Genomic DNA, 25,357 nt, shown 5'->3' with positions numbered 1-25,357 from the left:
CTCAGGGTGGCTTCGTCATCCACTCTCAGCTTCTTTCCTTCGTTGTCACTTTCAAAACCAAAGAAATCCTCGTTGTCAGTGTCACAGTCGAACACCCTCAGAAGGGCCGTGGCGGTGTCCTCCTCTCCATCATCAGTCCAGCCCTTAGAAATCCGTTGGTGATCGTGGATGTTTTCACACTTTTCCACACTGTCAGAATCCACTGGTGGAGTTGAGCATAACTTGCTTTTCGCAAGTTTATCGCCGCTCATCATCTACGCCTCCTGCTGAACGCGTAGCGCTACTTTGAAGTTTGCTTTTCGTGCTACTTCGTACGGCACTACGTTGCCTGGCGGACGGACATGTGACCAACATACCACTCTTGAACCCCGATCCTTCCGCCAGGCAACGTAGTGCCGTACAACAGCGGAACAAATAAAGCAAATCGTCTTACAATATGACAAAAATCATGGACAATCCATAGAAAAGCCGCACCCAACTAAAAGCAGCAGGGTTCAAAGCTTGTGCAAAAAGTAGCGGCTTATAGCCCGACAATTACGGTAATTATGCACACCTGATATAGGTGTTGATGTCATTAGACCACACCCCTTCTCATTACAGAGAAGCACATCACCTAATATGCTTAATTGGTAGTAGGCTTTCGAGCCTATACAGCTTGGAGTAAGACAGCATGCATGAAGAGGATGATGTGGACAAAATACTCATTTGCCTAATAATTCTGCACTCCCTGTACAGTGTATTTTCCTTAATACCAACAGTGTATTCTAGTCTCTGTAGTAAACACTGGGGTCTAACAGGACAAACACAGAAATGAGTCCACTGTCAGAGGGCAGAATGTCATTCATAATCATCATTAGTGCTGTTTCTGTTTTAGTGTGAACTCTACATCCTGACTCAAACTTCTTGAATAGATCATTCCTCTGCAAATGATGACCCAGCCATTTTACAACTGCTCTTTGAAGATTTTTCTGAAAAAAAAAAAAGAAGATTAGAAATCGGCCTATAATTAGCTTAGACACCTGGATCAAGTAAAGGGTTTTTAAGTCGTAGTTTAATTATAAATACCTTAAAAACCCGTGGTATGTAGCTAGTTAATAGAAATATAATGATTGGTATTTGAAATGTAAGAATGAATCAATGGTGAGTCTTATTTTAACAGCCTTGTAGGAATTGGGTGTAATAGACATGATGATGATTTAAAGGAAGGCATTATTATTATTTCAGAAAGATTGATAGGAGAGAGAAATAAATCACCACAGTTATTAAAATTAGTGAACGTAATCATTTGTCCTTGGGACGGCTATGAGGGCTATGAAGTTTTTTCCCCTAATGATTAAAATTTTATTTATGAAGAAATTCATGAAGTCCTTACTAGTTAAAGTCAAAGGAGCACTGTTTGTCAGCCTGGCTACAGTGCTGGAACTAAACCCAGTGTTGTTCCTGTTTCATACATCCAGGCAGTGAGGATGTATGACACTAACAACAAGATAATAAACCTCTGTGGGAGTAAAGTTTAGGACGCTGCTCTGCGTTGTGTTGGCACGTTACATTGAAGAATTCTTTTCAATTGCTTTATATTGTAAGGTAAAGACCCTACAATAATACAGAGAAAAGCCAACAATCAGACAAGCCCCTATAAGTTAACACTTGGCAACAGTGGGAAGGAAAATTTCCTTTTTAAAGGAAACCTCCAGCAGAATCAGGCTCAGGGAGAAGCAGCTACCTGCCACGACCGGTTGGGGTGAGTTGAGTGAGGCAGGACAAAGAACACACAGTGGGAAAAAAGCCAGAGTTTAATAATAACCAAGTGAATGAATGAATAAATAAAGACAAAATGGTGTAAAACAAAGAAGAAGATAAAAATGAAGGGAGCACTTTTTACAATCTCATCAGAACATTTTCAGAAAGACGTCTAGTCCTTTGAAATTGTTTTTCTGGTGCTCTGTAGTCCATTATTGTAAAATGAAATGTTATTAGGATTCTCAGGCAAAAAACTGTGTCTATACCACATGTCAGTACAAGATCGTGCTGTGACCAGGTTACTGTAAAGCAAAATACATCAATATTTTGATCAACTCATGTACTGACAGAGACATAGAAGAGAGTTACCTGATGTTTAATAGTCCACATTTAAAAGTTTTGCTGTTTGGCTGGAATAGTAATATTTTTCCTTCTTTATAAGGGTTTGCTTTTCTTTTTGCTGGTATTTTATTTATTTTTAAGTGGTGTGGGAGGGGGGAGGTGTTTGGGGCAGTGATTCTGTTGGAATAAACAATCAAAGTCCTTATTAATCTCTTAAGATAAGAACTCTTTCATGCCATGCATTTTCAATGTTTCTTTGCTATTTGGGCTGATTGGGTCCTGATGAATATAAAAACAAAGAATGACCTGATTTTTTTTTTTTACCTGATTTTTGTTTCTGAGATCCACATATGAGGATATTCATTTTAAATTTTGATAGAACAGTGGCAGTATAACGTCCTCGTAAGTGGAAATCAGGCCCTTGTAGAGCAACATTTTGTATTTTGCTCTAAACAACCCAAAATGTGATGTCCACATATGTGGATGCCAGGTCCTAGGAGGTTAAAGTGCATTGGCTGAATTCCCAGGTAATTAAATTGGGGGACAAAAACTCAGAATAGGTCGGACCCAGAGGACATTAGATACTGCTCAATCGGTCACCTGATGGAGTGGAGTCTGATCTGTAATTGTAGCAATTGGGTGGTACATGTAAGGGGCCAGAGAAAGGTGCAGCATGGGAGTGACATAGATATAGTTGCAGAAAACATGTACTGGCGGTATACCGCAGTGCTCACCCTCAGTGCTCCCAAAACAATTTAAAGTATATCTGCCAAAACTGGTTTTGAGCTTCATTTGGTCATTTTTTTCAATTAGCAATATAGTAAAGATAAGTTTAATATAGTTAACTAACAATAATACAAAAATAGTGTGATTATGCTGTACTGAATCGAAATTTAAGGAAAGAAAACTAACATGAAGCAAGCTTCTGGTACCAAAATGCAATAGAAAGCAAAAGTTGAAAATGAATAACATGAAGAACAAAAGTTCAATGGAAAATCCAAAAATATAATGATGTTGATCACAAAGAGGACGTGCTGTGTGTCTGCTTCTGTCTGTCCAGAGTCTACAGATGAAGAGGTTGATAAACTCCACTGTCTGAACCACAGCGGCTCATCGGCCACCTACTCCGATTACTCTCCCTCACAGGGCTCCTCGGGCTCCTCCAACCCGCCCGGCAATACGCACTCACACACGCTGTCGCACGGACACCCCCACAATCCCGCCCTACCGCCTCCCAGCAAGGACCAGGCCCCTCAGACGCACTGGACCAACAGGTGCGCACGCCCGTTTCATGACTCCTCCCTCCCGCTGTCCGTCATCTCTTGTACATTTCAATTGTAACCCCACTTCAGTTTCTCTCCATCTGTAATCTGTCACATCCATCTTCCTGCTTGCTCTGTCAAGGTCAGAGAGGCTCACTGGAACACTGCAGACTTCTCTTTAGGATTTTCTCTCTCAGCTTCAAAGCTGTCTGGTCTGAGCTTCAGTCATGTTACTATCCAGAGGAGGTTTTTTTTTTTTTTTTTTTGCCCCAGTGCATTAGAAAAGCAAATAAAAAGGTTTGGGCTGTCTCCTGAAGTTTTAAGTCTGGGTGCAGTGCACTTGATGATGTTGGTTAGAAAGGGATAAAAATGTTATGAAAACTTTTTGGGACAGTTTTGAGTTCTGATCAGAAATGTTACAGCTATAAAAAAAAACATGTCATCTTAGTCTGCCTGTCATATTTACGACACTGTCAGTGTAGTCTCAATCATATTGCTCAGACTGGATGGCAGTAACAATAAAATATCTGTCACTGATATATCAGCTATCTACAGCAAGACATAGAATAAAACAGAAATGTGCAATATATGTGTTTATATTACACACAGATGTTCAAATTCGCTCCACCGATAATCTTCGGTTTAGCAGATTGGACTGTCTGGCTGTACCTTACGGATGTTTTCTGTTTCTGTTAGACACCACAGTGTCTCCTTAGCTCAGTCAAAACATAGTGTCCAATAATGCTAGTTTTCTTCTCCTTGTCCTTCCCATGTTTCTTCTTGTTTTAAGCAGGCCCTGGAGGATGGTAGCTGGTTTTAGTATTGTTTGACACTAAATCTGTTAATCCACATGCCCTGAAGTGAGGTACAACTGCAGTATTTTATTTCTACTTGTGGAACATGATATTTGCAGTCTGTAAGTAGTAGCGAGGGAGTTTGAAGGCATGTGTTCTCTTGTAAACAATAACTAACACAAACATGGTTTCTGGCCTAATGGGTGTGACAGGCATCAGAGAGAAAGGGAGAGAAAGTTGATCTGTCCTCTGAGCTCATTGTCTCTGATTGAATGTGCAACACACATCCACGTGGCATGTCGCCTGTTTGCAATTTTGATCTTCTTGGTTTTTCTCCCACAGTATAATCAGTGATTGATATTTTCTGTCTTTGTAGACTTGCCCAGTCATTTCCCAAGCCCATTGACTCCAAGCCCCTGCTGTCTCAGAGAGAAACTCCTCCATCAGGAACCCTGCAGCAACGTGGGGATCGGCGTCCACTTAGTGAGCCTTTTGACTGGGTTGACGCACCTCACTACGACAACACGGGTTTCGATGCAGAGGAGTCTTCTCTGGATCCTCCTTCATCTACCACCAGTCAGGGAAACCCTCCGCTGGGCTCTAAGCCTCGCAGCTCATCAACACACGGCCGCCGCCCCCTCCTTAGGCAAGACCGAATTGTAGGGGTCCCATTGGAATTGGACACCCAGACGCTCCCCTTCCACGGCAACCAACGACCAAACCAGGACAATGACTCGCAATCCTCCGGACATCCTTCCCAGAATCCCTGGCAGAATTGGACCAGGACCCCGAGCCCCCTGGAGGACAGAACCGCTTTTCCTTCCAAGCTGGACCTTACACCTACTTCCAGCCCCAATCCTGATCGCAAGGACATGGATCCAAGGTAAGTGACTGACGGTCATTTACAATTGAAATACATAATTTTATTGGGAAAGCTTAATAATTCCAAGAGTTTGCAGGTCTCAAATCCTGTTTACAGTGCAGTCTTTGGGTTTTTTTTAGTAAATAAACATATCAGAGCTGTTATAACTAAAGCCGTTGATTTGAAAGTTTTACAGCTGTGACTGTTTTTATTTGCACATCAATAAAATAACAAATCAGCTTACTTATCGAATTTCCCAGAGGAACCCACCCGAGGGATTAATAAAGTTCTATCTTATCTTATCTTATCTTATCTTATCTTATCTTACTTAACTTAGTTTTGTTGCAATGCAAAAACACCAAAGTGTCACTAAATTGAGATTGTGAAAGCATTTCAGTTTTCATTTCTTAGTTTTATGTTACTATAAAATGTATTTCTGGGGACAGTGCAAGGTCATTTTGATATGCCAAAGAAAGTTAAAAAAAAACGTTAATTTCTAATAATTGTGAGCTGTAGCCTTAGTCTCAAATTTTGGTGCAGCTGCGTCACAAGAAACTGACCGATGGTGTGGAAGTAATTTGCATTAGCCAAAAAATTCAGTTTCTACGATTGTAACACTCCTCTAATCCAGCTTGTTTCTGTGCTTCATAATTGAAAAACACTTATCCCTATCATCAACTCATAATCCTTGATTATTTCTTCCCCCAAGGCTTCAGCAAAGCACAGTGCCTTTGCCCGGCAGCTGGACATATCACGACAATGAGGGGGAGCAAAACAGGAAGGATCAGCTCAGTGTAGGCGGGGTCAACAAGGTGACCGTGGTGATGAGTAAAAGCTCAGATCGCCTGTCCCCCATGATGAAGGAGACGAGATCCAAGTTTAAGAAGTCACAGAGCATAGACGAGATTGACATTGGCTCCTACAAGGTCTACAGGTAGATATTGTTCTGATTCTTCTTAAAGAAAGCTCAAGCTCGATTGCAGCTACTGAAGTTGATTTCTAATGATGCCACGTTCCTCTGCAGCATTCCCATGGACAGCTATAGTTCATCCATTGAGCAGCAAACTAGTTTGGACCGTCCAGAGCTCCCCGGTTCTATGGAGCAGACCAACATGTCACGGTCACAGTCTGCCCCCATGTTAGATGAGGAGATGGGATACCCCGGACACGGATCTGGCGACCAAAACCAGAGACAGAACCAAAAACCTGCCATCCCACAAAAGGCTTACCACTTTGACCACAACTACAACCCGCAGGTTCGATGGAGTTGTGAACCATTGGTAGCGCTCATATATTACGTTTTTAGACATACACAATAAAACTAAAATAATCTGATTGAAACCAAACAATACAAAGTTAAACAAACAATTCTGTTCTTACCAATCAGGTGACCATGGATCGCCGGGTCCCTCCCCCTTTCCCAAACACACCAGATTATGTCAACCACTCATCGAAGGCTTTGGAGTACCTCAACCAACCAGGGAAGACACTACCCAAAGAGCTAGTGAGCCCTCGGTATCGTGCATATCCACCCTTGGAGATGTTTTCTTTCCCCCAGTCGCCAATCAACCAAGATGGTCCGCCCAGCCAGCAGCAGCAGCCAATCCCAAGTCAGCGCTCCAGACCAGGATTTCTAAGAAGAGCGGACTCACTGGTGAGCTCTACGGAGCTCGCCTTGTTCAGACGGGTTCATGAAGCTCAGCAGGAGGCGCTCCAAGAGTCTCAGTACAGACAACAGGTAAGCACAACAAAACAAGTAATGCTCATATTCCATAAATGGATGTGATTTTCCCTTTCATGTACTTTATTGAAATGTAAAGTAAATCATAGAAATGTGTTTCTTTCAAACACTATTTATTCCCTAAGACCCAAAATTAGTTTTTGTTAAGGCTCTACTTGAAAGTCATCCCCATCCCCATGCATTTATTTGAGGCCAGGATGAAAGCTCATACTTTTGTTTTTTTTAAACTCCCACTCACTTCCCATCTGTGACCCTCAGGTGGATCCCCCTCTTTATGGCCGGGCTGTCTACTCCACTCCCATGGAGCACTCCGCGATGAGTAATATGGCCGACAACCAGAGTCAGATGCTGCACAACAAGAGAAACGGTCGTTATGACGACGACTACCCCACTTACCAGGAGCAGAAGAAGCCCATGATTGGTTATCCAACCAAGAGCCTGACTCAGCGGCGTCCCCTGTCTGCCAGAAGTTACAGCACCGAGACCTACGGAGCATCTCAGGTACACTGTTTGTCTGTGTGTTTATGTTTCTACTTAACTGAGCCCTTTAAAAAGAGGCAGTATTAAAGTGAAAGAGTCATGTTACAGTTATAACATAATGGCTCCAACTAACAGTTATTTTCCTTACAGGCAAATCTGCCAGTTTCTTTTTGTTCACTTAAGTATCACTTGCCTTCTTTAAAGATGCCTTAAAACAATAACAGGGGCAGATCACCATTTTCAAAATCCCATCCTGACATTTTCAAATATCTTGTTTTGTGTGGTCAGCAGTCAAAAGCCACAGTGATTCAGTTACAACACAGAAACACAGCAGAATAATCTGCCCTGCTTTTAATATGCCTGCTTTTATGTCGTCTCTTTGAGGATGCAGAATTATAGCTTTGTTTCACTTCCATTTTCTTATAGGTACTCAGGTTCAGGTTTTTGTAGTAGCGAACTAAGAGGCATAGCACTGGTGTCCTTTGCCTCAGTCATATCTCTGAAGGCGATCCCTCGTCCATAAATAATCCCTTCAGGCTATTCTGGATTTCCCTCAAGTTAGACTTTCCCAAATTAGTCACAGTGAAGTGTCCAGCAGCATACTGATTAGATGTGCAGATCACTTCATCTGGCACCTTTCAACAAGAAGAAGCTGGGCATGGGAATGAACGTAAGGGCTTACATAGAGCGCTTGTGGCCGCTGTCTTTTTCCTGCCATCATTAGCCAACACTCAAAACTGAAGGTTGGAAAACACACCAGCTGTTACACAAAGAGCCTCACCTTTAGGCAGCTGGTGTAATGTTTGCATCGCTGTTGTGTTATCTTCGTTCACATGTGCCATGTGACCCAATGACATTGATCGCTATTAGTAATATTTCCAGCTTTGCTAAACAGCAGCAGTATCACTCAGTTGATCAGACCACCTATTGATCCAGACTGAAATATAACAGCTGCCGGTTGGATCACCTTTCAAAGTAATTCCGTCTGTCCATCGATCCACTTATCCACTCACACATGTACACACACATACACCCAAAGACACCTTTAAAGCAGATAGCGATTAGTCTCAGAAGTACTGTGTTTTTAGTGATAATTTCTTATGGGTCATACTGGGACTGGAAGCTGTCCCAGCTGTAATTGGATGAGGGGCAGGGCACACCTTGGATAGGTTGCCAGTCCATCGCAAATCGATGCTAAACTAAGAAAGCAAACAGTGAGACTATTATACATTAAATGTTTTGCATTGAGTTTTGAGTCCTTCCTGCTTTTTAGTACACGTAAAGTAACAATTGACACAAAAACCTATCTGTACACACTCACAGAACTAGTAACATGCTGTAGGGTTGATACTGATTTAAACAACTGACCAACACTGTCTTTCCTTTTGTGATTGCAAGTGGTTGGCAGAATAAAACAGCAGTTTAAGTGTTCTAGTCCTTCTGAGGAACATCCAGTGGTACTAGTCTGTTGTTTATTTAAGTCCTTAAACCACTTTGTGGGAGTGAAACAAGCTGTAAGCATCATAAATAGCATTACATATGTCATTTAATACCTAAAAAACACTAATTTGTTGCCACTTGATAAACTGACACTTGGTCTCCGTCTTGCATTTAGCTTTTTATCCACAAAATGTTCCAATATGAACACTTGTTAATTATGAACCTTGTACATTTTTATGTTTAAATATTAACTCCCTTGTGTTCAGGCACGTCCGGTGTCTGCCCGTCCCACCATGGCCGCCCTGCTAGAGAAGATGCCACCTGACTACACCCTGGCAACCTGCCCCGAGAAGCCACCCGATGACACCATCAAAGTAAGACCTGTTGTACCCCAGAAACCTGAAGACATCACCTCCAAGATGCCTGCCGACTGGAGGCAACAGCTACTCAGGCACATAGAGGCGAAACGACTGGACAGGGTATGTCAGTGCAGTGCACACACACGTAAGAGAGAAACACGCGTACACATAGAAAGCATTCGGAAGCCCTCCCTGTGTGTATTTGTGCAAGTCTGTGTTGTAAGGTTAACCAGATTCATGTCTGGCTTCATGTGTTTCCACTTCACACCGTCACTCTGTCAGCCTGACCGACCACAAACTCACTACGACAGACAGCGCAGTAAATTCTGTATTGTGATAAATATTTTGATCTTTTGTCGTGTCCTCAAATCGTCTTTCTTTTTGTGAACAAATAAAAGTCAGCAGGATCGTCTCCATATTAGGATTTTAATGGCGCTGAAAAAAACCTGTATTTTCACCTTTTTGTTTGTTTTGCACAATCACATGTTAAGGATCGTGCAATAGTATCACTGCAAAGGAGTAACATTTAGGAAAATACTTTCGTGACAGCTCAGTTATACTTTAGATTGATAAATAAAAAGCTACAGACTTGAAGTGCAGCTTAAACTGTCTAAAGGCAAAGTAATCCAATCAAATTCTCACATTTTGAGCACTGAGGATGGATTGAGCTGTTGAATGGTGTTTTCTGGATTTCTATCTTTCTTTGGCCTCCAGTTTTATACTTACCTGCAAACATGAGAGTGCTATCAGTCCTTTCATCTAACTCCCAGCAAGAAAGCGAATGAGCCTATTTTTGAAAATGTCAAACTAATTACTGAGAAGCAGTACCTCAGCAGACAGGACAATCAGACATGCTAGGGAGGAGGTCTGGAGCGTGCAGTTATGAAAAAAAGATAAAAACCTGCAGAATCTAAACAATATGATCCACCAAACCCATCACACGGTGCCTGATGCATCATCAAAAATGAAGTCTTTTGGTTATAGGTTTGGTTTAATTGTTTGTCAGATATGTTACGCGACAGCTAATCTAAAAGCCTTACATACAAATGTTGGAATGAACTGATCCACCTGTTGTTGCCTGTATGACGCACTGTTCTGTGTGTATTGACCGATCACTAGCTAACATTTCTCTGTGCTTTCAGCAGCTCTGCACTCTTGTTGTTGTTGCTGTTGTTGTATCTGTTATTATCAGTGTTATTGTTGTTTGTTTGTTTGTGGAGCTCACAGTGTGTTGTCGCCATGCTACAGCCCGCTGTGTTGGCTCCGCCCCTTCCTCCTCCTCCCCCCCTCCCCACATTCACCCATGTCGTGTGATGTTGTCTTCTCCAATCAGAGTGGTGTCCTAAAGCACAACACGCTCACGCTGGGCATGCTCTGTCAGGGCGGGGGTCACGGCCAGGGGCGCAGCAGCACTTTGAACTTTAACCTTTACAATAACACTAAGCATGAGCCCTCTGCTGGCCGCTGGCTGCCACTACCTCCACCTCCGTCTGCTAACGCTGTGAGTATCCCTCCAAGAACAATGTTACTGATGCTTACAGTATATGATTAAAGACAACTTCAGCTACTCCCTCTTTACATTCTCGCCGCTAATACAAACTATTATTTAAACAAAACAATGACCATGCAATCTATTTTAGTCACTGTTATATGTTCCCTGTCTACAACCCAACAATAAGAATTGGAGAAAGCCATTAAAATCCCGTGGGTTTTTTTGTTTTTTTTCTCAGCATGACTTGAAATCATTCAGTGCCCAGTGTGGCAGCCTGGTGGTGGCTTGTTTTAAAGGATTTAAAACTTGAAATATGTCACTTACCATAACAACAAACAGAAACTTGTTTTTCCTTTCTTGCAGCAGTCACAGTCTGTCTGTCAAATTTTGTCTGACACATGTTAGGCATTCCTCATTTACAGCGTTTTCAATCATCTTAGGCCAGCTTAGCTGTTACCAGCTTTTAATATCGCTGTCATTTCTCCACGAAGTGGCACTAAACTCTGGAAAACAAACAGATTACTACTCAGGTTATTTTTCCAGGGATAAACCAATATATTGTTTCAATATCACATCAGCCTTATGAAGCTGACATCTTCTGAATGTAGTGCCCATTGATTTTCTGATAATCATTAATTATCGGTTTTGGACTGGTTTAGAGGCCCAGAGGAAGGGCAGAATGACTTTAACCCTCTAAGGTCTGACTCATGAGTGCTAGGTGATAGCCTAGCACTCATGAGTCTATATTTACTCTATATTTTGGAGACAGATAGAATTGACTCTTTTTAAAAAAAAAAAAAAAAAAAGGGGGGGGGGGGGGGGGGCTATAGTTAGGGTTGGAGCCATTGCTGATGATGTCTTAGAAGGTGAAAACAAGTACTTTTTTTAAAGACACATTCTTTGTTTCTTTGCAACAGCAAAAAAACCCCAATATAAACTATAAACATCAGTATCTGAAATGGCAATAGACCAAATTGCTATTTCAAACTTTTTAAAGTTTCAGTCGCTATTTCTGTGAATATCTCAGTGGTTTGATGTGGGCACGGCTCATTTAGGCTTCAGTCACACAGGCCTGGGGACCAGATGGTGACAATCTAGCAACCACCAGTTGGTCACTAAGAAAAACTGTGTATTCTGCAGTCACTTCTCGAGTATTTGTAGGAGGTTGCTGCCAGTCACTGGTTGAAATAGGTTGCAGGTTGCCATCGTTTGCCAGCAGTTTATATGGAAGATGGTGATTTGTCTGCAAAAGTAGTACAACTGGGGAAAAGTGCTACACAAAATGGAAATGGAGTCTAAGTAAAATTAACGCCTGTTGAAATGTGTTACTTTTATTTTGAAGGGCATTTTACTTAGACTCCATTGGCATTTTGTGTTACAATTTTTCAAGGTTTTTTCTGAAAAACTCCTCTCATTTAAGCGGGTTTTTAGGGGGGCTTTTGGTGTGGGAAAAAGGGGGAATCATAAAAGCAATCTGTTCACGTTGAGCACGATATCACAGGTTTTATCACCGCCTAACATGACTTCATCTCGAAGGAGAAAAATCTGTTCCAGCTCTGTTCATTCTTCCAACTGAATCTCAGATGAGCTGTCTGAAACTCCAGGAGATAATAGGAAGACATGACTGGGGTAGCTAGAGTTTAATGTTCATTGTCAGTAATGACCACTTTGTCTCTTTCAGACCCCGTCTCAGCAGGGTGGCGTGCTGGACAATGACCAGGAGGGGGTGTCAGGAAGCAACCAGTGGGCTCCCTATTCACTCGGCAGGAGGGACGTCCCACCTGACAACCTGTTAAAAAAGGTGAGACCTGTTCACATCTCAGTGAAGCATCTCATCTCTGTTTTTATGCTGAGCATCTTCTCAGTGATAAAGATAACTATTTGTGCAATTACTCTTAATCACACGTTACATGTATTCCCGCTCTCCTTCCACAGAGCGCCCATTCCCATAACCCTTCCCATCAATCACACAACACCATGATCGTCACTTCCTCTTCCTCCTCCTCGGCCACTACACCTCATCGTGTGGTGGGTCAGCAGGGCTACGATGGGATGATGAACAAAGGAGGCCAATACAACCAAGGGATGCAGCTGTCAGTGGTTCCGTCTGGGGGGCCGGGACAGTACCAAGGCAACATGTCCCAGGGTATTGGCAATAAAATCATTTTATTTCTATTTATAAATGTTCACAAGGAGACTTTTTTAAGCAAGAATGTAGAAATCTTGATTAGCAGCAGTAATCCATGGGCCTCACATTAACAGCATGTACACATATCTATTTTAGAAGCTTTGTTTTAGAGTTAGATGCTACCAGCCTGTTTTTCTCCATACAGCCCCTGGACAGGCCTACCCCAGCGGTGGTCTGCCTATGGCCCTGTCCCAATCCGGAAACCAACCCCAGTACAACCCCCATACCTCTCACACCTCCCATCAGCCCGCTACCAATCCTCAGTACCATGTCAACCAGGGCATGGGCCATAGCAACCAGGTCGTTATGACCACCCACACCAACCCACGGCCTCAGAGCGCTCGCTGCCTGTTGCAGACTAAAGGCCAGAAGAGCACGGATGGTTTTCAGGAGCAGGTATCTGTCTGTCTGTCTGTTCATGTGTCTGCCTGCACCAACCACACCAAAAGCAATATTGGAGGTCTTTTCAAAAATGGGCTCTTCTAATATTACTATATACAGTATTACTTATACTACTATTACGTATGCAGTATAGGGGAAGGGATATTTCCGTAGCAGTAAATGTGAATGCTTTGATGGAATAAATATGCTCCTGCATGTAGGGTTACCTCTCAGTAACTAATTTCAGCTTTGTTTAGCTCTATCTTTACTGGAAAAATTGTTCCCCTCAATCTCCATGATCCGCTGTTTGGTAACTAACCCGCAAACTAATCTCTCATAGAGCGATTAGTGCTTGTTTACATCAGTTTCATTAATAGGAGGACACGGAGGGTTCAGATTAGATGCTCAGTTTCGCAAGGAGAATTTATTGATACCAGATATAACCATAGTTACCGGAGTTACATTTTCACAGTAGCACTCACTCTGTTAATAAAAAGAAAGCTAGACTTTGCCCCTGTGGCATCACACAGTGGTTTTTTGGAGTTCTGTGTTGAAGCTTGACGATTACGGCGCCATCCTTCGCCACCTTTCTTTGGATGAAACCAAAAGGGTGGAACACTAACTTATCAGCTAACACTAGTTAGTGTTCTCTCACAGACTAGCTAGGTTTATTCAAAGATTTGATGTGTATATCATACAAATACCTACTAGTGGCTGCTAGTTTGTGCTAATTACAATTAAAAACAAGATGCTGAAATATTAATTTACAGATTTACAGACTTGGATGGGCTGACCAGAACCAAAAACCAAGTCTAGATGTGTAGCTTTTGACAGGCTGTAAACATGTTTTTTTTTTTCTGATATAAACTAGGCCAACATTGGAATCCATGGGGAATTTACTCACTTTTGGAGCCAGCCTCAACTGGCCATTTGGGAAATTGCAATTTTCCCGCCCGTACAAGATTAACTTTTAAACTGCAGACCTTGCTTTGCTCTTGGATTAGACCAATACAAGGCAGCAGTCAACTAAAGGGGGAAATCTTGAGATATCTCATGCTTCTAAATGCAATTTTAGCCACTTGACTGCAACAGCCTGGGCTGAAACATTTTAAAAAGTGACAGAGATGGGATTAAATTAGATTAGACCTTTCAAAGCATGAGATTAGAGTGCCAGTTGAGGTGGGAACCTGAAGATCTAAACAAAAAGCAAAGATCTCAGTGCCTCAGCTGTTGCTCCATAAAAGACCTCCAATACAGCATAGGTGCCAAAACATATTGCCCGTCACACACGAGCGCACTTCCACATGTTGTCTGGTCACTGTCTGTCTGTGCGGTGATTTTTCACAACTTTGTATTTCACTTTCAGTTGTTGTCTTGTCTTTTCTTTTCTTTTCTTTTCTTCCTGTATCTCTCCCTCCTCTCTCTGTAGCTGTGCGTGAGAATAGAGAAGAACCCTGGTCTCGGTTTCAGTATCTCTGGTGGCATCAGTGGCCAGGGGAACCCCTTCAAACCCTCCGACATGGTACGAGCTGACCCGGCCTGCCAGCCAATCGCAGCCTCCCCGGTTTTACCTCAGAGTTGCCATGGAAACTGCTGCTTGTTACTGCAGTGTTTTCTTTCTCTGTCTGTTTGTCTGTCTGTGGGGCAACCGCTTAACGTGGTTAGCTGTGGGTGTGTTTGAGTGCATAATGTTACATGTAGGGCTGTGCTATTAATTTGATAAAGAAACACTAAGGTGTGATTGGGGGTGTTTCCAAAACTAAATCTGAGCATTGTTAGACTCACTAGTGATTATGATACTTGAGTCTGACATACTTTAATTTTAGGGTTGTTTTGATGTGATCTAAATACCTGCACAGCATCCAGGGCAAAGCTCCTTGTTTGGTTGGTCAGCAAACTTTAAACAGCTATGTCCACATGCATGCAAATATAAGATAAGCCAAACTCTCTTATCATTCCTACTTCTGAGTCTGACAGTGTCTGTCAGTGTATGCCAGGACAGAGAGCCTGTTGGGGTTGGAGCTCCCCAAGGCCTGCTGCACATGGCAGTCTGTCCTAGAAACACACTGCTGCAGTCAGTCTAAAGGAGCGATGCTGCTCGTGGTGCTCTGACTGCTATTTTGGGAAAGCTGCTCAGTTCTGGGACACCGTGGGTGATTTCAGATGTTCACCACTTTGATCTAAGGACAGGGTTATATGACAGATTTTGACTGACTGTTATTCTGAGCAACAGAGGAGACGACTGCCCTATAAATAGAAAGCACACAGAAAGAGTGCTTTCCATTGCACCCTTGCAACAAACGGGGAAGTTTCTTCCGAGTCGGGAGTAGACTGATTATGTGGAAACTGTCAGTTCATCATTTTAGTTTTTGAAGCAGACAACTGGTGAAACAGTTGCTGACTCGTGCAGTTATTTTAATCCTCCCTCCTCTGCTTGTATCCATAGGTCTTGCACTAGCTGCAGTTTGTACATTATTAATGCCGCGTTACACGGGCAGAAAATGGAGTCAATGCAGATGAACATTTTGTCAGAGGAATACGAGATAAGGTTACGTTATCTATCCAGTTAGTGTGGAGCAGTGGGCATTGTGGAACACTTGGTGACGTTTCACTTTAGAACCGAACGCTTGCTTTTACCATACATACTGTGGCGTCCGGCGAATGGCGAAAGTGGACGTGTCAGTCAGTCACTGCTCATCTGCTGGATATTCGCAGTGATTCCCACTGAGTCGTCAGCATGTATGGTTCAAAGGAAATGTTCTAAAGTGAAATATTGATTTAGATGTCCCCTGTGTCATGTTATATAGACTGTATGTCTGCTTTATCTAACTAACCCACAGGGTCACATGGAGGGAGCAGATGGAGGATATTTGTCTGCTGTCAAAGTTACAGTGCCGGGATACAACCGCAACTGTTACAAGCATCCTCCTCTGAATCCTTGTTCTCGCTGTTGTTTCATTCACACGTGAGAGGCATCAAGCGGAAGCCATTAACGGGTGCTTCGGAGTTTTATCAGCGGTAGTCACCTCGGGCGTCAATTTGTCACCAAATTCAACTCAAACTAGAAGCAGATGCCTTTGATTATTCTTTGAATCTCTTTTCTGGCCTATTCGTGAGAGTGTATCTGTTTGTCGTCTGATGTGTTTGCAGCTATTTTTGGTTAAAGCCAGTGTTAGCTTTCAGATGAACTCGAGGTGAAAGAGTTAACAAGGGCTGTATGTTTGAAAACAGCTTGACTACTAAATTATACATCTGTGGTTTTGGATCCCCAGAGCCTACTACAGCTGTGGCTATTCCACAGGGCTGTGGCTCCCCCTGGTGGACAGCTTGTTATTTGCACTCGTGCTTTGATGGGTCTGGGACATGCCCACATGTCCAGGTGAATCACAGATGGTACAGTAGGAAATTGGTATCAAAACCACCAAATATAACACAACTATACAAAATAATTAAATCTATATTTGCTTTTAACTCTTTACCTAACAGAAAAAAATACCTTCTTTAAAAATGTAGCTTTATCTGTCTCTGTTTTTTGCAGAGAAACAGAATAATCTCCAGGCTAGATCTCCAAATAATTGAAAGTTTACAAAATATACCTCTTTAAGTACCGCTCTCATGTACCTGATGATAAATTTTTTCCTCTTTCAAAAATCTATCAGAAGTCATCAACAGGTGTCTAAAAAGAAGCAATGATGATAATAGCCTCGATGTTGGACTTACAGGACTCACTGAGGCCCTCTAAGCCACTGGGCCAGTTTTACGTCTGCCTAATTAGGACTCAGCAAGCAGAGACAGGGAATTAGTTCATGTATCGACCAGATTGGGATCTGGGCTTTGATCTTTGAGCTTCTCAGGGTCGGTTTAAGAACAGAAGACTGAAGGTTTTAAGGATCAGAACACGGATTTTATTATGTTTTCTTTTTGTTAAATCTGGGTCAGGAACATTTGAAAATCCAATTTTCTGTCCCTTCTGTTGTTAGATGTACTGTTGTTGCGCACTGAGCTGCTGAGATACAAACACATGTTACATGTTTAAAGGAAAAGTCTAAAATCCCCGTGTGAAACATTACTAATATTGTTCCCGATTGTGTAGAAGTTTTTTTTGGAGATGGAAGGATTTTGCAAGATGCTGCAGCTCTGTGTGCAACTGCTCTGTTGTGTGTAAATGTTTAATTGGTGTGACTAATGCTACACAGTTTTAGCCCCTACTAAACTTTTTTGTAAAGTACAGTGAGCTTCATATTAGATCAGAAAGGCCACGCTGTCGTACCCGTTCGAGGTGCCGACGCCGTAAAGAATGGACACAAATAACGGCGTCGTACACAGCATTTTGCAGGCAAAATGAAACCAGTTTGTATCCTGGTGAAGAAATTATTTTATCTGTATATGCATGCATGAGGCTCACTGTATACTAAATGTCACTGTTTTCACGTGGAGTCACTGAACTAACCCTTCCCCTGTGGAATTGTTTAACATGCAATATATGTGTTTGTTCTTGCATTCTCTCTCACAGACTGTAGTATGTAGGTGCTGCTGCACTCTCACTACTACACGTCCTATTTGTCACCTCTCTATGGCAAATATATCCGTGTGTTCAACACAACCTGTTGAACCGTGTTGAGTCGATACAGGTGCATTGTCCTACACTTTCTGTGTCCAAAAACATCTTTCAGCTCTCGGTGAAAAGATGTTGGTGTTTTTACAATCTCTGCCTTGGGTTATTGAGGGAAAATATGGGGGATGAATTTTTCTTCTGCCCTGCCCGCGACCTACTTCCTTCCCATAGTGAGAAACCCATCCCACGTCTACTCTTCTTCCCATAATCTTTAAATATTTACTGTATATATTTATATATTTATATATATGCCAAGTCTATATTGTTAAAAAGAGCTGCTAAATCTTTTTTGTCTCTTCGGGAGGGCTTTATCACCCAGTGTTTGTAAATTTTAAGAGAGCCGCTAATCTGAAGGAAACACAAGCACCTTACAGCATAACAGTTTCAGTGTCAAAATATGTATGCAGTATTTGCATGCCTCTCCAAATTGTGAACAAAGAGAATGCTTTGATGAACTGGCCATATATTTAAAAGTGATTTATTTATTTATTTATTTATTGGGAGGGTTGGATATTGAGTTGAGAATGAGAAGGCAAAGATTCTAAACCATCGTGTCCCTGTGTTGTCCTAACGGTGTATCATTTTGACTTATAGGGTATCTTTGTTACTAGGGTACAGCATGACGGGCCTGCCGCCTCCGCCCTGCAGCCCGGAGACAAGATACTGCAGGTAACACCCGCTCACTCGCCATCACATAGACATCACAAACATCCACATCTTGTCCCTTCCATTCCCAGCCCCACCCTTTTTTCTTATTAAACTGTGAGGTGAAAAGCAAGGGTGTAGTCATCCTACTGAATCTTTATGTTAACTGTAGATTGTGTGTGTGTGTGTGTGTGTGTGTGTGTGTGTGTGTGTGTGTGTGTGTGTAAGGCTTTCCTGCTAAATATTCTACCTGTATGTGTGTGTGTGCGTGCGTGCCACCTCAAAATATCAAGCACCACCCCCCACATACACCCGTGCGCCTTTGAGTCAAAGATCACAGTCAGATTTAAGTAGCTTTTAGCAATGTGTCATTTGTTATTCATTGCTGTAATGACAATAGGAAAAGCTGAAATTGCAGTAAAAGTTACAAATGGAGCACATGTAATCTCATAAAAACAGCTGAACTGACTTCTAATCTACTCGGATAAACAAAACTGACAGGCACCTGAACCTGTCACTGGAGATCATCCTAAAGCAAATTACAAAGAGCATTTAAATCCCATAAAATGTAAAACAGTTGAACTGGACATCTTATACACAGGATAAAGGTAGGGTAATTGCAGATATACAGGTTCGCCACTGTAGTTTTTCAAGCGTGGGAAATAAATAAAATGGCACAGGAGATTTTTACAAATGGAAAAAAAAAACCTCTTTTTGCTTTAAATAGCTATTGGTTGGTATTTCCTACAAAGGTGCAGTGTTAGTTTTGTTCACTTGTGAAATGCCATCAGAGCACAGAATGTTGGGAGGAGGGTATTGAATCACACAAATGTGATCTACTAAGACGTACAGCTTAGTTTTCTGCAAATTGCACTGAATTTAGCACCAAAAGGAAGCATGTCAATTTTGGACCCTGTGTGGCTGTGATAGTTGCTGTTAGAAGTGTTAATTTGTTTAATGGGAAGAGGAGAGGTTATCAGAACAAGTGTGTAATTTGCGTAGGCGCACGGTTTAAAGCTTTGACTTTGTCCTGCAGCTCTTCACTGAGTCCTCACCGTGAATGTTTAATATTTCTGGTCCTCACTGAAACTGGTGTTTTAATGAAACAGAGCAGAATTGAAATGAGCCAAACTTAATGTGTAGGGAGAATCCCAGTATGAGGGGTATGCACACTTTTTAAAGGCTGTGAAGTTAGTTTTTCCAGTGAACACTGTTTCTTTTGTTAGTCCCATTTCTACAGAGAGGTTGATATACAATTAAAGTGTGTTGGGTGTCTGCTCTTCCAGCAGTTTGACTGCAATGAACTATTTTTTCTTTTTTTTACTGATCTGTGGTTTTACATCCATTACCAACCAAATTTAAAGGGCTGTCAAAATACAGCTTCTGGAGCTCAAACAGATCTGAAGTGTGTTAGATTAATGTCTCAGTGCAACCTTGCAGTAAAAAGCACCTTGAGGCAACCGTTGTTGTGGTTTGTTGCTATATAAATAAAATTTAATTCAATTGAGTATCTTCAGCCTCACACAGAAAAAGAAGTAATGCGCACATTTGCGAATGCGATAAACAGCGACTTCATTAACACGCGGATGGGTCAGGATCTGATGATAAATAATCTTTGTGCTCTACTACACATTGTAAAGGTCAGCTTCCTGCATGTTCGCTGGATGAATTCTGCTTTACATTATGTGGTCTGCAACCCAGACGACCCAGAGAATGCCCGTCCTTATAGTTTCCTCCCGTATAATTTTAATTTTAATCCTTACATAACGCCCAGTGAAGCAGTGAAAACTCACTGTTTGACCACAGTTATTTACTGAACTCCAGAAGCAGGATGTCAGAAAAAGCCTGAATATCAGGTACAATATAAGTGGCTTGTGATGATTTCTAATTAAGTCAATAAACGTCCATGTTTTAGGACTAGCGACCACTTGAATAAACAATTTCAATGATCAGTAGAAAGCCATGGGTTACGTCTTCACATTATTAGAAAGCTGTTCTTAATATAAAATAGCTTCAGCCGAGGCCTTAGATTTGAAAGCACCTGAACACAGCAGGTGGGTTATTTTTTTAAAATGTATTTTTACCCATGAACACAATCTAACATGGTTTCATTTGAAGTAAATAGGAGTAAAACGATGTAAGTACGCAAGTACAAGTTATTTGGATTGATGTGCCTCGCAGCAATGTTTTCCCCATCAGCCAAATAATAATTGAACATCCGCCTCCCATGTAAAGCAGTCCAATTGAATCAATAAACAGTAAACAGCAACAGTAGAAATCGCACTCTCGCACCACGCTACACGCATTTTATTGAGATGGATTGAGGTCAAAATAAGACGTCAGTGCTTTACGGTAATAGCTCAGCCTCCCTCACCCCCCATGTGCCATTCCTTTCATGTTTCCCTCTCTCCTCCCCCTTCATCTTCTTTCCACAGACTTACAGTGTAGCTGGATGAATTCATGTGAAAGCCCTTTTTTGTCTTTACCCCTTCTCTCTCTCTCTCTCTCTCTCTACAGCATGACTGTGTAGCTCCTCCTCTTCTCTCTCTTTTTCCCAACAGTGATGTGTTACTGAGATAATGATGGCAGTGACCCTCCATCCTTCCACAAAACACTCACACATAGACATGTGTATGGGAAACTTAAACGAGCCGCAGCACATATACCTCTATACACACGTGCACCCACACACATGCTGTTGACTGTGCTGCGTGTTTGCCTTGCAGGCTAATGGACATAGTTTTTTACACATGGAGCACGAGACAGCCGTCTCTCTGCTGAAGAGTTTCCCGCGGACGGTGGACTTGATGGTTCTGAGAGACAGCAGCACGCGCTAAAATAGTTTTTAAAAACAAACAAAACAAATACAGCAACGCTTCTCTACTCTGCTCATCGCCATCCCACGCCATCCCACCTGCCCTCCTCTGGAGGTTTATGGAACTGAAAATTGAGCCACATTTTCCCCCCCTTTTTTTGTTTTTTTAAAACATTTTTAAGGGAACAGTCAGACATTTATTTGCCTATTGCTGGACCAAAGGCAAATACCAGTGCCAAATGTACCATAGGAAACATATCGGCTCTTCTGTCTACCGGCGGTCAGCGATCTGATCTGATCGACGGCTGGACGGACCGCAAGAGGACTATACACTTTAAAGTTCCTACAGGGCTGCTGCAGTTTGGATTTTGTGGTTGGTTTGTGATTTAAGCTGCCATCTGAGCGGTCAGTCTGAGTAGTTTTTGTCGGTTAGTTAGATTTTGGGATATTTTTCTTTCTTTTCTCCACTGCCGTCCATTGTGAATTTAAAGTATTTTGTTTGGTGTAGCACATGGTTCGCTTTCCTTGTTCTTCACAGCTTTATTGTTTCTTTCGCATCTTCCGTCTTTTTCCCCACTTTTCAGTCCTTTTTCTATCACCGTCTTTGATTTTCATACTCCTCCGATATATTTTTTGTTCTGTTCTGCAGGTTATTGCCTCCACTGTACAGAAATTGAAACTTAAGACTCTGCCTTGTGTACATACATAGAGATTCAGCTTGTTAGAACTCTCCTTGGGGCCTGAGCAGACAGCTCTTAAAAGTTTATGATTCTTATGATTATTGTTGATAAACTATATTCTCAATTCCCTCCTGTGGAAATACAGGGGTCGTTTCTTCAAATGGTTTTCTAAAGAGTATATCACCGTTTTATCTGTATAGAAAACACTTTTCATAGTTCATCACTGCTACTTGTTTTTTTTTTCTTTTCTCTTAAAAAAAGCTGTTGCTTGCACAGCTGTGCTGAAAGGAGCTAAAGCAATATTTCTGAGGCTCGGCCCATTGAGCTTTTCAGCAGAGCCTTACTTGTCCTGCAGTGCCATCTATTGAGCAAGTCATGCTAATGTTTACACACACTGCCATGCACATAAACTAACAGGCAAATACACACATAAAATTACACATATCTATTCTCTGCAATGTTGCATAATGCATCCCTCATTTTAGAATATCATTTCCATTATAAAACTGGTCCATTAATATTAACGGTGCCATCTTTTTAAAGTCCTGTCTTATGTTGTGCAGTGATGTCACATCCCTTTTGATGTGTTTATAAAGTCACAGCATGCTTTTACATCACTGGACACTGACAGATGTCCAGAAGCCAACAGAAAATGGCTGTCTCTACTCTCTAGAAGACTCTAGACGTATTAAAGCACTAAGTGCTGCTTGTTGATCTGTGCCATATGCAGCCTCCTCGGCTGTATTTACAACAATATCAGAGCTTTACCTCTTTGTGGCCCAGCACACACTAAAATCAAAAACGTGGCTTCAATGAGCCGGTAAGCTGTTCTATAGTCGTTGACCCGGCTTCAGCATCTCCTCTGCTGAAGTCTCCTGACCTTCGGCCTTCCTGTGGAAAGCAGTGTGAGACACTAATGCCCCTACAAGCATCTGCAAGGTTTCATTTTAGGAGGATAAATCAGATATCGTCTCTTTTTTTGACAATCGGGGAAACATCTGATTTGTGTCACATGTGCTTTCGGTTACACATGAATTGTAAAAGGTGGTGCTGATTGATACTCGGCATACACGGAAGGCTTGCTGAATTTGCTGGTAAATGCTCAAACTATTTAAAAGAGCAGGGAAAATGAAAGTTACGGTGGACCTGATGGGTCAACAGTACTGCAATTTAAGAAAACATCTGCAAACAGAAAAATGCTACAAAAGGTCACAAAAGAAAAAACCTTGGAAAAACACAATGGAAGTGTATTAGGGGAGATAATAATGTGACAGAACCAAAACATGCGAAGGGTTGCACCGACACACGCTTAAACGAAGTGGAGGATTCTTGTGAGGGGAAAACAAATGCAAGGTACTGTGTGTTTAAATCGCATAATAACATAAATATATGTTTGCTATTAGCCGATCACTGTTAGCTTCTCACGTCGGCAGCTGTTCCGTCATGCTATTGTGTCCCCAAAACACTTCCGTTGTGTTTTGTGAGGGGTTTTTTGTTTTTTTGTTTGATTTTTAGCTTTTGCAGCCTTATTCCATTTGCCAAAGTTTCCTAAAATTGCAGTGCATTTGACCTCTCAGGGCCACCGTAGCAATAGACTCTATGTAAAAAAGCAAAAAGAGGAAAAAAAACAAAACACCAAAACAGAGATTGAAAGCCTTTGCTCTGTAGTCTGACTTTTATAGTCACGCTTGAGAAGATATACTGACTAAAATACAGAGTCTCTTTTTGTCTTTATGTAAATGCACCATGGGTCTTGAAGGCATTTCATGGCAGTGAGTTTTGTTCTGTTCTGCATAACATCTGATGTTTCATCCGGAGCGAACCATCCTTCACTGTCCTTTTGATTTCACTTGACAGGTACCCTTTTTGTGCCAACTCTCCAAATATGATTTCCATCACTTTGTCAATAGGAGACACAACACGGCACAGTTTAATCATGTGGTTAGGAGATTTAACCACAGGTACCTACCCCGACCCTATTCAGAGTTTGAAATATCAAAGATATTGTGATGAGAACAGAGTAAAAGGTTTGATAATATAATTATTTTTTACTACATGTTTCAGGTAATTCTTTCTAAATATATTGATATACCTTAGCTTTGCTCAAAAATTGTGATATTTTATAATGACACTTATAACAAAGTTATGGATGGAAGTACGCACAGTATGACTTGGAGACCTACACATGTACTATCCAAAACTGTATAAAATGTATTTCTACTGTAATTGTGAATTTGTGTTATACAAATATATATTATATATATGTATATGACTATTTAAAAAAAATTCAGTCATTTTCTATGTGTTTAAACTGCTAAAAGAGCTGAACAAATGAGGGCGGTGTCACTGTACATAGCTGTGAATGAAATCCAATTTAAAAATGACTCATATTGATTGTGAATGTACTCATGCTTTCTGCAGTACCTACACCTACCCAACTTGAATGCTGCTTCTTCTGTTGTGTGACAAAAAGTACTTTGACCTCCGAAGAGAGAAACGCTGTCGAGTTTATAAGTTGGACAAATTTTAGTGACGATTTAACAGAAACTATTTATTTCTTTATTTATTTGCACATGCAAGTTGAAATCCTTCCAGTTTTAAGTTTGAGTATTAATGCGGAGAAATGTAATTGCCGAAGTATATATAATATATATCATGTGTTTAGAATGCATTTTGCAGACGCTATCTGTACATACTATTTAAGATACAGTTTTTACAAAAAATAATATATGTATAAAATTGAAAAAATGCTGTGCAGCGATTATACTGGAGCCATTTTGGGCTTTGGGACGTACCATTTTTTCAGTATATAAGAAGTGTTTTGAATAATGTACTAAAGTCTCTATTGTACAAATAATAAAAATGTCACTATTGGTAATATGGGCTTCTCCTGGTGCACTGAGCTGTTTTTAGGAGGGTGGAGGAATAAAACAACACTTTTCTTTCCATATTTATGTGTAAGGAAAAGGGGAGGCAGGAGAAAGGAGTGAGGAAAAAAATGAGTTCAAATGCAGATGCGGGAAATGCAGGGGCCAGAATAAGGAATGAAAGTAATGCTGCAGTGAAAGAAGCTGAACAGAACAGAGAAGATGGTGAAAGGTGAATATGGGAAAAAGTGAAATGGGAAAAGAAAAGGAACCGATGGATAAATTATGTGAAGGAAAAGACAGTGATGAGGATCGCCTCAGCAGGTCTGTGGGAGATTACAGTTACCTCTGTGGATTAAACTCAGCAGGGCCTCTCATCATCTCTGCAGATGCTCCTTTGTCTCTCTGTCCATTAGGCTAACAGCCTGACTCCTCTTCATCCCTCTTGATCCATCCATCTCATCTATTCTTGACACTTATCTGAGCTGTAGATCGCAGAGGGTCAGCCGAGTTCTGACAGGTGCCTCACAGTGTGTCTCTTCTGGGGCTCAAAACCCACGTTGAAGAAAAAGCTTGGCGCATCGCGGTAAGTATGAAAATCTTACTAGTTCATGCACACAGGTTACTCTGCAATTAAGGCAAACGATTTAACAT

General features: G+C 41.5%; 1 protein-coding gene across 16 annotated transcripts in view; it reads left to right on the top strand.

Moving 5' to 3' along the window:
- Positions 1 to 24,721, top strand: part of lrrc7 (leucine rich repeat containing 7) — a 149,192-nt gene extending 124,471 nt beyond the window's left edge. For 7 of the 16 annotated variants that reach the window (XM_026148023.1, XM_026148027.1, XM_026148024.1 and 4 more), the window contains 14 exons: positions 3,143 to 3,356; positions 4,515 to 5,021; positions 5,710 to 5,934; positions 6,025 to 6,280; positions 6,388 to 6,738; positions 7,000 to 7,242; positions 8,928 to 9,140; positions 10,354 to 10,521; positions 12,194 to 12,313; positions 12,448 to 12,658; positions 12,846 to 13,096; positions 14,511 to 14,603; positions 18,291 to 18,365; positions 21,068 to 24,721. In XM_026148023.1, coding sequence (XP_026003808.1) covers positions 3,143 to 3,356; positions 4,515 to 5,021; positions 5,710 to 5,934; positions 6,025 to 6,280; positions 6,388 to 6,738; positions 7,000 to 7,242; positions 8,928 to 9,140; positions 10,354 to 10,521; positions 12,194 to 12,313; positions 12,448 to 12,658; positions 12,846 to 13,096; positions 14,511 to 14,603; positions 18,291 to 18,365; positions 21,068 to 21,178 — 3,038 coding nt within the window. In that variant the 3' untranslated portion in view covers positions 21,179 to 24,721. Of the gene's footprint in view, positions 1 to 3,142; positions 3,357 to 4,514; positions 5,022 to 5,709; positions 5,935 to 6,024; positions 6,281 to 6,387; positions 6,739 to 6,999; positions 7,243 to 8,927; positions 9,141 to 10,353; positions 10,522 to 12,193; positions 12,314 to 12,447; positions 12,659 to 12,845; positions 13,097 to 14,510; positions 14,604 to 18,290; positions 18,393 to 20,858 lie in introns of those variants that run through there. The other 9 variants (XM_026148026.1, XM_026148021.1, XM_026148033.1 and 6 more) reach the window with 7 other exon arrangements.
- Positions 24,722 to 25,357: the final 636 nt, after the last annotated feature.

This window comes from Astatotilapia calliptera, chromosome 17 (assembly GCF_900246225.1).
Source record: "Astatotilapia calliptera chromosome 17, fAstCal1.2, whole genome shotgun sequence".
Classification (NCBI taxonomy): Eukaryota; Metazoa; Chordata; class Actinopteri; order Cichliformes; family Cichlidae; genus Astatotilapia; species Astatotilapia calliptera.
The sequence above is the reverse complement of the archived record's forward strand: the minus strand, read 5'-3'. Positions and strand labels throughout refer to the sequence as shown.